The 12,683-nt window shown below is 37.3% G+C and overlaps 1 protein-coding gene and 1 long non-coding RNA gene across 2 annotated transcripts in view; both read right to left on the bottom strand.

Moving 5' to 3' along the window:
- Nucleotides 1-4,249, bottom strand: part of LOC142504950 (uncharacterized) — a 30,921-nt gene extending 26,672 nt beyond the window's left edge. The window contains exons 1-2 of the mRNA XM_075617786.1: nucleotides 3,733-4,249; nucleotides 2,511-3,155 (exon numbers count right to left, since the gene is read on the bottom strand). Of these exons, the coding sequence (XP_075473901.1) occupies nucleotides 2,511-3,155; nucleotides 3,733-4,249 (1,162 nt within the window). The remainder of the gene's footprint in view (nucleotides 1-2,510; nucleotides 3,156-3,732) is intronic.
- Nucleotides 4,250-4,329: 80 nt separating this feature from the next.
- On the bottom strand, nucleotides 4,330-6,848 carry LOC142505807 (uncharacterized). Its single transcript, XR_012804502.1, has 3 exons — nucleotides 6,723-6,848; nucleotides 5,766-5,831; nucleotides 4,330-5,175 (listed from the first exon to the last, which is right to left on the bottom strand). It is a non-coding gene; the product is annotated as an uncharacterized LOC142505807 (long non-coding RNA).
- Between the last annotated feature and the right edge of the window lie 5,835 nt (nucleotides 6,849-12,683).

Below are 12,683 nucleotides of genomic sequence, written 5' to 3'. Positions count from 1 at the left end.
TTACGACACTTCCTTGATGGTTTGAGGCCGACTATCCGTCGTGATGTGATGCTCGGCGATCCCACTGGTTACACTACTGTCGTTGCCAAAGCTTTTAGAGCCTATCACTCACTGAAGGATATTGAGTGGGAGTTACAGTGAAAGAGGAATCGTGCTCAGCAAGCTAGTCAAAATAATAAGAAGCCTTATACGGGACCATCTAAGCAACCAGAACCAAAACCACAAGGACAACCACCTAGAGGGAACGTTCCGAAGACTGATGAGAAACTACTGTGCAAAGAGTGCAATCGTGCACATTATGGCATGTGCATGTGGGGAACCTACAAGTGCAGGGAATTGGGATACATGGCTGGGGATTGCACAAAGCCCATGAAACCCACGACTGGAAGGGTCTATGTGATGCAAGATGAGGAGGCTGAGGCTGAGGCAGAGCCGACACAACACTAATTCTGGTAACCTCGTCGTTTAACGTTCTTTCGATGCTTTTATTGCATGAAATGTTAAAAATTGGTTAAGGGAATTGTTTGGGATAATGAAGCACTTAAAGGAAAATAGAGTTGATTTATGTGTCGACATTGAAGATTTTGGGTTAGAAATTCAATCTTTGAGATTTTGGGACCAAAATATAGAGTAAGAATTAAGCTAAGAGGGTTAAATATGAAGTGATTAGGGGAGCCAAGCTTTGAATTTATCAAGACAAGGCAAATTTCGAGGACGAAATTCTTTTAAGGGGGGAAATTTGTTACGTCGGAAAAACCAAACCTACGTAAACCACATGCATGCAAATTATTTGAATTGCTTAATTATTTTATTTAATTGATTTTAAATGCTTAATTGATATTTATTAAATGATTAAAGGTATGATTGCATGATTAAATGATTACATGACATGATTTCATGAAATTGAAGGATTTTACTTACCCGAATATTCGATAATAGGCTGGGAAAGGAGACTGGGACGACCAAGAAAAGAATATTTATTTTTCATTAAATACTTTAAGGCTTCCTAATATGATTAAAAATGATTTAATTTTTCTCAAAATAGTATAGTTCGAATTATTTTACGAGTCAAGCTCGATTTTTACCGGAAAACCGATTTTTGTCAAACAAGGAGTTTTTAAACGATCAAAATTATTATTATTGGAAACTAATTTTTATAAAATTTTATGTTTCAATTAAATAAAGAGTTATTGAGCTCAATTTAACTCAATTGAGTTGGTCCAATTGCTCATACTAAGAGGCCCAAAACCAAAGCCAATTATCGTGTTAATTAAAATTATAAATAAGAACCTAGGGCTTCTTCCACCCCATTATTCAGCCTTATATCAGCCACAAATACACAACTAAACACATACCATTTTTGAGAATTTGAGAAAGAAGAAAAGCTAGGGTTTTTCGTCGTTCGGTCGTCCAACTTCGCATCCTCGCCAACGATTGAATATTCGAGCCTTTTAAACGCACATGCACGTTTTCTAAAGCCTTTTACGAATCATTCAAATCATAATATGCATGTTTCAATTGTTTTTGCATGTAATATATTTACGGTCGATGGTTTAACATTTTGTCAAATATTTTCAAAAGTTTCATTGTTTTTACGTATAAGTGATCGTGATATGATTTCCAACGAGTACGCTGCCAACGTAGGACGATATAGGGTTAGAAAATGATTAATTCAAGGGAAAATACATGCTGGAATCATGCTTGAACAAGGGATGAACACCTAGGGTTTTTCTAGGACACAATTCACATGATTAGCTTCCATAGGGGTGCGTCTTGGGTGTGGTCAATTGGGGCTCGGCCAGGGCTGGTTGGGACTCGGTCAGGGTCTTTTACTAGGCTCTGGTAGGTCCTGGCATGGCTAGGACCCGTGGCTAGTTAATTAGGAAGAGTCCATGATCGCATGGGCTCTTCCATTGCTTGTATTTTGCACGGCCGAGGAGCTGCACCAATCGAGGGGTTAAGGGCTGGGCTAGATTGTCTAGGTGATGGCTCAGAATGGTCCAAAGAGGGTTAGGAAGGGTTCGATTCAGGGGGCTATGCTGGGTGGCTCGACGTGGGCTCAAGCAAATCATGGAAGAGCATCTAAGCAAACGACTGATGCTTCTTGTTCAGGTGGCTTGCAGCGCTGGTCTAGGGTCAGGGGCTGGGTTTGGCTGGGGTTGGGTGTGGTTCAAGGTCGGTGAGGGTCAGGTTCATCTAATCCATGAAAACCGCTGGAGCATTAGTCAATCCAAAAGGCATGACTAAGAATTCATAATGCCCATAACGTGTCCAAAATGCAGTTTTAGGAACATCTTCTTCTCTAACTCTAAGCTGATGATATCCAGAACGAAGATCGATCTTGGAATACACAGACGTACCCTGCAACTGATCAAACAAGTCATCGATACGCGGGAGTGGATATTTATTCTTCACTGTAGCTTTATTAAACTGCCGGTAATCAATACACATCCTCATCGTCCCATCTTTCTTCTTTACAAACAATACTGGAGCTCCCCAAGGTAACATACTTGGTCTAATATAACCTTTCTCCAATAAGTCTCGTAATTGTTCCTTGAGTTCTTTCAACTCCGCTAGAGCCAAACGATACGGTGCTCTAGAAATTTGATTCGTCCCTGACATTAACTCAATACTGAAATCTATTTCCCTTTGAGGCGGAAAGCCAGGAATTTCATCAGGAAATACATCAGGAAAATCCTTTACCACAGGAATATCTGAAACTTTCAACATTTCTTCCTGGGTGACATCAACTGCATAAATCATGAATCCTTCATTCCCTGCCGATAGTAGTCTAAAAATTTCCATTGCTGACACTAATGGAATGCGTGACTGAGAATCATTACCATAAAAGTTCCTCTTATCGCCAAAATAAGGTCTAAATCTGACAACTCCATGGAAACAATCAACGGTGGCTCGATAATTCGACAAAGTATCCATTCCCAAAATAGAGTCGAAGTCAGACATAGATAATTTGATTAGATTAGTTATCATAAGGTTATCATCAAATCTTATCACACAGTTCAGAACTATCTGATTAGACATCAAATACACACCAGCAGGGGTAGACACAGACACCGTATCCAACAACAAGGTAGTAGCTATCTCATGCTCATCGATAAATGCAGCAGACAAAAATGAATGAGATGCTCCCGTGTCTATCAATAGACGTGCAGGATGATAAAAAATAAAGCATATACCTGCAATGACCCCTCCGGGCGTCTCATGAGCCTGGTCCTGTGTCAAAGCATGCACCCTAGCCTACTGAGGTCCTGGAAAGTACTGCTGAGCAGATCCTCTCGGCTGTTGGTAGCTAGGCTGTGGAGTAGATGGTCTAGGCACTGGGGCTCGTGGAAACTGGCTAAACTGTGAGGGCTGATACTGATGTCTTCCCGCATTAGGACAAACTCTCGCATAATGTCCCTGGTAATCCACATGTATGGCAGTCTCCTTGAACTCCTGTGCACTGGGTAGTAGGATGCCTACCTACACATCTCCCACAAGAATCTCGAACATAACCACTAGGTCTTCCTCCACGAGAACTGCCTGAACTAGATTAACTACTGTAAGACTTCTTCTTAAATTGCTTTCCTTTAGCTCTGAATTTCTGATTCTTCAGTGGCTGGTTTGACTGTGGAGGCTGATAAGGAGGTATGCCCACGGGCATCTGAATGCTACTCCCGGACCCTTGGGAAGTAAAAGATGGAACCTATTGTGATCCTCCCCAAAGCAAACTAGCCTCAATATTCTTTGCTTTCTCTACCGCTTCTGCATAAGTAGTTGGTGCTCCAGTCATAACCAACGTATGTATCGTCCGATTTAGTCCTTGCATGAAACGCGAAAGCTTGGATCGATCACTATTTGATACATGAGGTACATAAGCTAGTAGAGCAGAAAATTGAGAGGCGTACTCTCCCACTGACATATTTCCCTGAACTAACTGATTGAACTCGGCTTCCTTAGCAGAATAATAAGATGGAGGCGAGTATTCTTGAATAAAATGAGTACGGATTACCTCCCATGAAATTATCTGACCAGATTCTCGGATTGCTTCCTCTGTGGCTTCCCACCACAGTTGTGCTCGATCTTTGAGTTGGTAAACAGCTAACTTGAGTCTTAGTTCTGGAGTGTACTCCACCAAATTAAATAAATAATTCATACTCTTCAGCCATGCCGTTGCTTTTTCACCACCTTCATTTCCAAAGAATTTTGGAGGACGCATATCTTGGAATCTAGCAATCACTAACTCCATTTCTCTCATTCTTTGGGTCAGCTGCTGAACTTCGCGATCCACTTCAACATTTCTTGCAACCTGCTTTTTCGGACGAATTGGTGGCTCCTGCTCTACTTCTACCTCTATATTCACATTTTGATTTGCCCTTCCTCTAGGGCGGCCACGTCTACCTCTGTCAATACCCTCAGTATTCCCTATGTTCTGAGCTTCAGACTCTTGGATAACTTCTTTTCCTTTTCTGCCTCTTCCTCCCGGTGCCATTCTACAAGACACAAGGATTAATCCACAAGCAGAAAAATAATAGTAAGCACTGAAGGGGTTCAAGGAAATTTAAAACATACTCCACTAGGTACAAATAAACGAAGCGTCAAACTTATTTCACTACCAGCTCTATCTAAGCTAAGTTAAATAATCATAGCATGCAAATCAAATAAAGAGCAAGTAGTAAATCAAATACGCAATCAATTTATTTTTGTCTAAACTCGAGTGTCCTAGACTCTAATTCGAGCATACCCCAGTTACGCTCTGATACCAACTGTGAGGGCCTGTGCTCCTGATTAATTTTTAATTATCAAACAACAGGATTTATTAGCGTAAACAGCGAAAACGAATAAAAATTTTCCATTTTGGGCCTACAGAAATTTCGGCATGACCTCCCCGTAAATAGGACATACCAAAAATTCCAAAACAACACAACAAAACATTTATACTCGAAAATAGAGTCCAATAAAACAAACAGAATTACCAATTGCACATAGAGCCAGCTAGGCTCGATCACACCAAATAATATCCAACACTCAAAATATAACCATACAAATACACGAGGCATCTCCTCGGCAAATGACTCAATATAAAAAGTATATATGGGGACTCCCAACTCAAACCGACTCACTAGGCTCCACTGGCAAACGCTCCGCCAGCTGCATCAGAACCACCTGTATAACCTGCTATGGAATCACAAAACAAACCACAGCAGCCCCGAGGGACATGGGTCAAACCCTAGTACGAAGATCAAATAAATTACAACATAAATAAATGACATGTGATAAAATCAATGCAATGCAATGCATGTAGGGTACCAATAATCTCGGGTATCAAACTGGATCCAAAGAAACGAAAGCAACAACTGTGGCCACATGTGCCAGGGGTGTGACGTGTCAAATACGCCCTCGGCCCTGCACATCTGCGTCAGGGGTGTCAGTGTGCAGAACTGCTCGGCCCTTCCACTAGTCATCAGAGGTGTGACGCTTAAACGCCCTCGGCTCTGATGTCTAAATAAATCATCCAAGAGTAAATAGAGATCTCGGAAACAACGGAGTCATGGCTCGATATGAATGCGTGCTCAACAATGCATATAAATCCATAGATTATTCCAATATATTTAAAAATTCAGATTTATTTAAAAAATTTTGAGAAATAATCTTGAAATACATCCAAACAGCACAAAAAGCACATAAACACATACTTTTCATAAAATCACATCAATTTAATTACACGTCGTTATAGACGCTGTAAGGAATCGATCAATCCGTACCTTAACCTTCAAATTAAATTACCACAATAGTTTATAAACTCCCCGGTGCTTCCTGGCTACTAAAACCTGTGGCAAATAATTAATTACCATCAAATAAATATTCAACTCTTAGCCAAAAACAATTTTACTAATTCCAGCTTGGACCTAAGCTCGGTTGTAAGGCCATAACTCAAGCAAAACTTAACCAAAACACACTTATCATACATGGCTGGAATCCTAACTCAAAATTCCATATTTCATCAGAAGACTTCAACATGAAATTCAATCATCTCGACACTGAAAAACGCTCGAAACCAGCAACCATGAGATGCAAGGTTTGTGACAGATTTTGTTTCGACACTTAGAAGTATAAAATTCATATCTAACTCATTTTTTACTCAAATCAATATCCGCCAATTGGAGATGAAATACAACTCAAATATCTAAGTTTTCCTAGAAGAAACCAATTCCAGAATCCTAACAGAATAATCCCAGAATTAACAAGAAGGCGCTACTACATGCACACTTCACGGACAGAAGTCTGTACTGAGCAGTTCCGGCAAAAACAGCATAACGACCTCAATTCTTATTGAATTTTAACGAATCTTATATCAATACGAAGAAAACGCATAGCTCTACAACTCTCTTTTGAATCACAAGTTCAAACACTGAGAACATAAATGTCATAAACTCGAATTACAGAAGCTAATCTGCACAGCTCCAACACAGCCTTCAATTTTGACACAGTTTGGTAAAAAAAATCATATCAAATTCGTTTTTAATTGGAATTCCATTTCGTCAGTGACTACAGAAAGCTTAGACATAGAGCTATATGTTATTTATGAACAAAAAGTCAAGAATCTTAGAGCACAACACACCAAAAACCCAAAAAACAGAACTCAAAAACCTGCAACTCGAAAAAAACAGCAACCAACTTCTTCCATGGACAAACTTTTAAAACCTAGGCTTAGGGATTACCTTCAAAAGCTTCCTTTGAACTGAAATAGAGTTAGAATCGACCTCTTCACACTCTAAAGAACCAAGAAAAATGACAAGCAAGAGGCTGGAAAATTAATGAAGCAACAGCTCGGTAGCTAGAGGAGATGCAAGAAGAGAAGGAAATGGATGCTTGTAGAAGAAACGAGAGATTTAAAGGAAGAAATGGATTGGGCTTGGGGCAAATGGGCTTCCTATAACACATATCTATATACATGAATTCAATTATTTAGCCCAATTGCTAGAATGTGACCCGATCCAAAAATTACAACTCTCGCGTGCTATTAAATTCCGATATGCATTTTAATATCGTCTATAATTCCGATATTTTCTAATACATATTTTTAACTCACAAGTATAATTATTTGGCGTAATTATTTTAATTTAGCACTTAAAATAATTATTTCTAATTCTTGCCAAATACTGAATAATTAAATTCGGGTTCTCACATGTGCAGCGTGAAGGATCCGGTTCTAAGGGTCAGGGTTGGTCAGGAGGTCCCTTGATGGCTTGGATTGGGTCTGACTCGAGTTGGATCGACCGTGGCTCGAGAAAATAGGTAGATGACTCAGTGGGTTCTATCAAGGGTCAAAATCTCAAAATTAATGAACATAATTTAAACCATGGGTCCATAGGGGTGGTTCATGGCTAACAAGGGTAGTTTAGGTAATAAAAAGTCAATGTTTAAAGTTTGAGAAGAAAACATTAAGTTTTGAATTTATTTAGGAATTAAACGCCTCACGAATTATTAATTAAAGAATTAAATTAAAAGCCTCAAATTAAGATGAATAAAATTTTGGAAAATTAGAATTATGTTGAAATAATTATTGAGATAAGCCCGTGTCATTAAAAATAAGAAAAAGTCAAAATCGGGAATTTTACATCTAGGTGCAAAACGGTCATTTTACACTTGGGTAATTAGTAAAAGCTTGGTAGCGTCCCAAAGAGTCATAACGCATGTTAAATAATTTAAAATGATGCTTTTGATGAAAATGTGATATTTTATGATTAATGGTAAAGTTGTACAATTTTTACTGTTAAAATATTATTTTTGGAAAGCTATGATATTTTATGATTTAAAAGAAAAGGAAAAAAAATATTTTGAGGGATGTGAATTGAATGTGACAAATGATATATGATATGTGGGTGATTCGTTTTAAGAAGGAACGGAGAACTTACAATTTTGTGGAGATGTCGTGAGGGAAAAGGTCCTAGAGAGAGCTTGTTTACGGGAAAAGGCCCAGGACGAGCCCGACTATCGTATTTCTATGACGGAGCCTAGTGCCCGCCCCCATGGGCCATGTGGAGCTGAAATACGATCAGTCGACCAGAGGATAAAATCTAGTCACTTTCAAGGGTCAAACTTCACCCAAACTGATAAATGATTGAAAGTTTTACGATTAAATGATTTTACTATTTACGATATATTTATGCTTAAAAGCTATTTTTAAATAAAAGTATGATTTTATTGCATGTGATTATATATGTATTACTTGCTTCTCATGTTTATAACGTGTTGAGTCATTAGACTCACTAGTTTGAATGTTGCAGGATTTGATGATATAAAGAGGCACTGACATTTGAGGGGATCGAGTGCGACAGTTCACTCCCAAGGGACTTTTATTTTCCGCACTTTCTTGATAGATTAAAGATTTATAAGGATTATTATTAATGATTTTATTAGGGATTTTTATGCTTTATTTTGATGTTAATTGATCTTTTTAAAGGTTAATATATGATTTTTGGTTAGTTGACGATTTAGAGTTTTTGGGCACTTGAGATTTTATTTGTTAATTTATTATGATTTATGAAAATGTTAAGTGATTATAATTAAAAATTTTCGAGTTTATGATTTATTAAAAAAAAAATTATTGGACCTTTGAGTTGGTATTAGAGCCAAGGATCCCCAAAGGGTTGTGTACTGTCACTCCGAGAAGCGCAAAAAGTCACGCCTCAAATGTGTGAGTTTTTACTGCTTTATATTTTATATGCTAAAATCCTTTTAAACTCTTTTATGATGCATAATATAAATGTTAGTTGCATGTTGCATGTAAAATTTTATAAGAGGCGCTGAAGTTTGAAGGGATCGAGTGCGGCAATACACTCCCTAGAGTAATTTATTTTCCGCACTAGCTTTATAGATAAAAGAGTTGGAAGGATTATTTTAAGGTCCAATATTAAGACGACGTAATCCAACTGCATGCAAATCTAGGAAAAATGAGAAATAACTAATTAAATTATTTTAATTGCTTAAATTAATTATGTTTGATATGTTTAGGTGATTTTAAAGTATTTTTCTTCTTGAATGCATTAAAATATATTTATAAATGTTGTTCGAGTTGCGATCGAGAAACGGAGACCGATGGCTGAAAAATGGAAAATATTTTTATTAAATAATTGTTTTTAATTATTTTAAATAATTTTGATGTTTTTTATTATTTTTGAAAATAAGGAGTTTTAGGTGATTTTATATGCCGAGAAATAAATTTTATCTGTATTCGATTTTCATCAAAAATACAAATTTTTGACAGCTCGGCTAATAATTTCACGAACTTTCCTCAACGAAATAATTTTTAAATGCACTTTTGGGCTATTGTGCCTATTGTTGCATACAAATGGGTCCAAGCCTGCTTACAAGTGTTATTATCTAATATTAAGCCCAAAACTCTACCCCCATTATTTTATAAACTACACGCCCCTTCTCCCTCAACACCATAACTCTTTCTTCCCTTAAAACACACGGTACACATTTATTTTCAAGGGAAAAGTTTCAAAATTTTCAAGGGAACTCAGCCTAGAGTTTTCTCGTCGCCGTTCTTCGCACCGTCAACGGATTTTCGTGCGTAAAATACACAAAGGCACGCACATAAATTTGAAACAAGTTGGAACCGAAGCCTTAGATTTTATTGTCAAGGGCTCCGGTTAAGGTTAACAACCATGCATGGCTATGATTTGGGCCGAACAGGGTTGGACTGGGGCGTGGTTAGGTCAGGAGAGGAGTGCTAGCCACGTTAGAGCTCGAGCACAATGGCTGGGAAGGAGTCCTAATGCGGCTTGTCGAGGGATGAAGCTGTGCGCAGGGACTTGTGGCTCGGACATGGTGGTTAAGGCTGGGCTAGGCTAGGTCTCTAGGGTCCTGAGATGGTTCACGAGGGGCTGGGTCAGGGGCTGGCTCGATAGTTAGAGTTCTAACTAGGTTTGAAGAGTCCTAGTGCACTTGGGGTTCTCGACCGCGGCACTTGCTTCTAGCGTAGGTGGCTTCGAGCGAGTTAGGGTCGAGTCCTAAGGGTCCAGTGGGTCCATCATGGTCCATAGAGAGTCTGGGAAGGGCCTGGCTCGGGTGCGGCTCGAAGGAATTAGGAGATGGTTCGAAGGTTTGGTTCTTGGTTCGTAATTAGGGTTTCAATGATGAAGGCTTGAATTGTGGGTCCACGGGGGTGGTCCATGCGTAACAAGGGTAGATTAAGTAAATAAAAGTTTATGTTTGAAATTTGAGAATTTTATATTAAAGTTTGAATGTAATTCCGATTAAAAAATATTACAAATTTATAATTAAAGAATAAATAAAAAGCCATGAATTAATCTAAATAAAAATATCAAAAAAAATTTATAAACTTAAATAATTATTTGAGATGGTGTAGAGTCAACGGAAATAATAAATAGTCAAAATCGTGAAATTTTACGTCTAGCGGTAAAACAGTCATTTTACACCAGAAAAATAGTTAACGTCATGGCAATGTCCTGAATGCTGTAAAATATGTTAATATGATTATTGTAAATGTTTATGGAATTTTATGATGAAACATTTAGACTAAAAGATATGTTGCATACTTGGTTTAAAAGAAAAACGATTTATGCATGTTTAATTTTTATAAAACGATTAGAATATGAAATGTTGAAGGAAGTGAAGTAATTGTGACTAATACGATGACTCGGTGATACGATAATACGGAATACCAAGGCTCAGTTGACGGGTGAGAGTGTCGCTGATGTCCCCACCGCCTAGTACTGTGGTTACATGTAGATCGATCCATCGACCCCTAATACGAAAATCATAATTAATGATATGAATTCAACGAAAATTAAAACTTATATGTATATGATGAATATGAATATGTTTATGATGATACGAAAATGTTAATGTTTATGCATAATATGAAAATGTTATTTTAAGTCAAAGTATTTTTACTGTTGCATTTGATTTGTAAACGTATGATTTGTTATCAAGAATATGGTTTGCTGAGTCTTTAGACTCACTAAGTGTGATCGATGCAGGTGACTATGATGTTGATGCTAGTGGAGGTCTTGATGGTTGATCTGACTAGACTGAAGGTGCACATAATCTGAGGACCAGCACTTGATTTTCCGCACTTATGATTATGACTTATGATTTTAAGTTTATGTTAAATATATTTTTACGGATTTTATTATGCTTTTGAGTGGATTTTGAGAGGTTGATAGATTTAGTTTTATTGCTAAGTTATGAGTTGCAAACATTTGATGATTTTATGTTTTGAACTATTTCCTTTGGATTTTCAAATATGGTTGGATGTTTTATTTTTAAAATAGTGCAAGGTATTTTAAAGTATATATGTGTGTGTATTTTAAATTCTGCCGAGACTAGGGAAATTAATAGGATATAAAAAAAATAAAAATTCTAGTGTATTTTAAAAAAAACGAGTAGTGGACGTTTCAGTTGGTATCATAGCAATGTTCCTGCTAAAGGTTGTGCCTCCATCAGTGCCGGGAAGCTCAGTTCTCAAGCCTCAAATTTGTAAGTTTATATGCTTTATGTAATTTTCATAATGATACCTGCATGATTACATATGCTTAAAATTATAAAATGGATTAGTTTATATTGCATGATTAGAAAACTTATATTTAAATGCATGTTGGTTACATTTAGAATTTGGATAACGTTCAGATATAATGCCTCCTAGACGCGCACCAAATACTGATAGGCAGATAGAGAATGCTGAGGATCATCATATTAATTCACACCCACCTCCAGCAGGCTCCTAGGCCACAATATGACATCTATGATCAGTTCCGGAGGCTAGGGCCGAAGGAATTTTCTGGCACCACTGACCTATTTGCTGCTGAGGCTTTGATTCGAGCACTTGAGGTGCACTTTTGCTATTTGAATATGGGAAATGCTGATCGCGTGAGGTGTGATACATATAAGTTTATAGATGATGCTTTTTTATGGTGGGAAGGAGCTGAGCATGGTATTAATCTCGCTACTCTTACGTGGGCTCGATTCAAGAAAATATTCTATGAGAAGTACTTAACTAATGACGTCCGAGGACGATTGAAGAAGGAATTTATGAATCTCCATCAGGGAGACGATTCTGTGGCTGAGTTTGTGAGGAAGTTCGATAGGGACGGTCACTTTGTGCCCCCCATTGCTAGGGATGCTACTGAGAAGCTTAGACACTTTCTGAAATGTTAAATTGGTAATTAGAATTGATTTGGGATTAAGGATAACCTAGAGGAAATGAGGTTGTATGCTTTACCATAGTTGGAATTAAGGGATGAAATTGGAAACTATAGAACTTGGACATGATTTTTGAGCCTTAATTTATGTAAAGGATGTAATTATTTCAAATAAAATTTTTATTGCCAAAAAATTGAGAAAATCATTACTTTGGACATGTTAGAGTATTTTCGAAATTTTGGAGGGACTAATATACAATTTCTGAAAATTTTGGGGCAAAAATGCAAATTTTTGAAAATATAATGACCGCAATACAATTAACCAAAATCTAGGAGCTAAATTGTGATTCTCGAAAGTTTAAGGACCAAATTGAACATTTTGAAAACTTAAGGGGCTAAATTGTAATTTCTGAAAATGTAAGGACCCAAAGTACAATTTTCGATATTTAAGGGACTAAAAATGTAATTTCCGAAATTTTAAGTGTCAATTTACAATTTTAAAAAAAA

The sequence above is a fragment of the Primulina tabacum genome, chromosome 10 (assembly GCF_025594145.1).
Source record: "Primulina tabacum isolate GXHZ01 chromosome 10, ASM2559414v2, whole genome shotgun sequence".
Classification (NCBI taxonomy): domain Eukaryota; kingdom Viridiplantae; phylum Streptophyta; class Magnoliopsida; order Lamiales; family Gesneriaceae; genus Primulina; species Primulina tabacum.
Note: the sequence above shows the minus strand (reverse complement) of the source record. Positions and strands in the feature narration are given on the sequence as shown.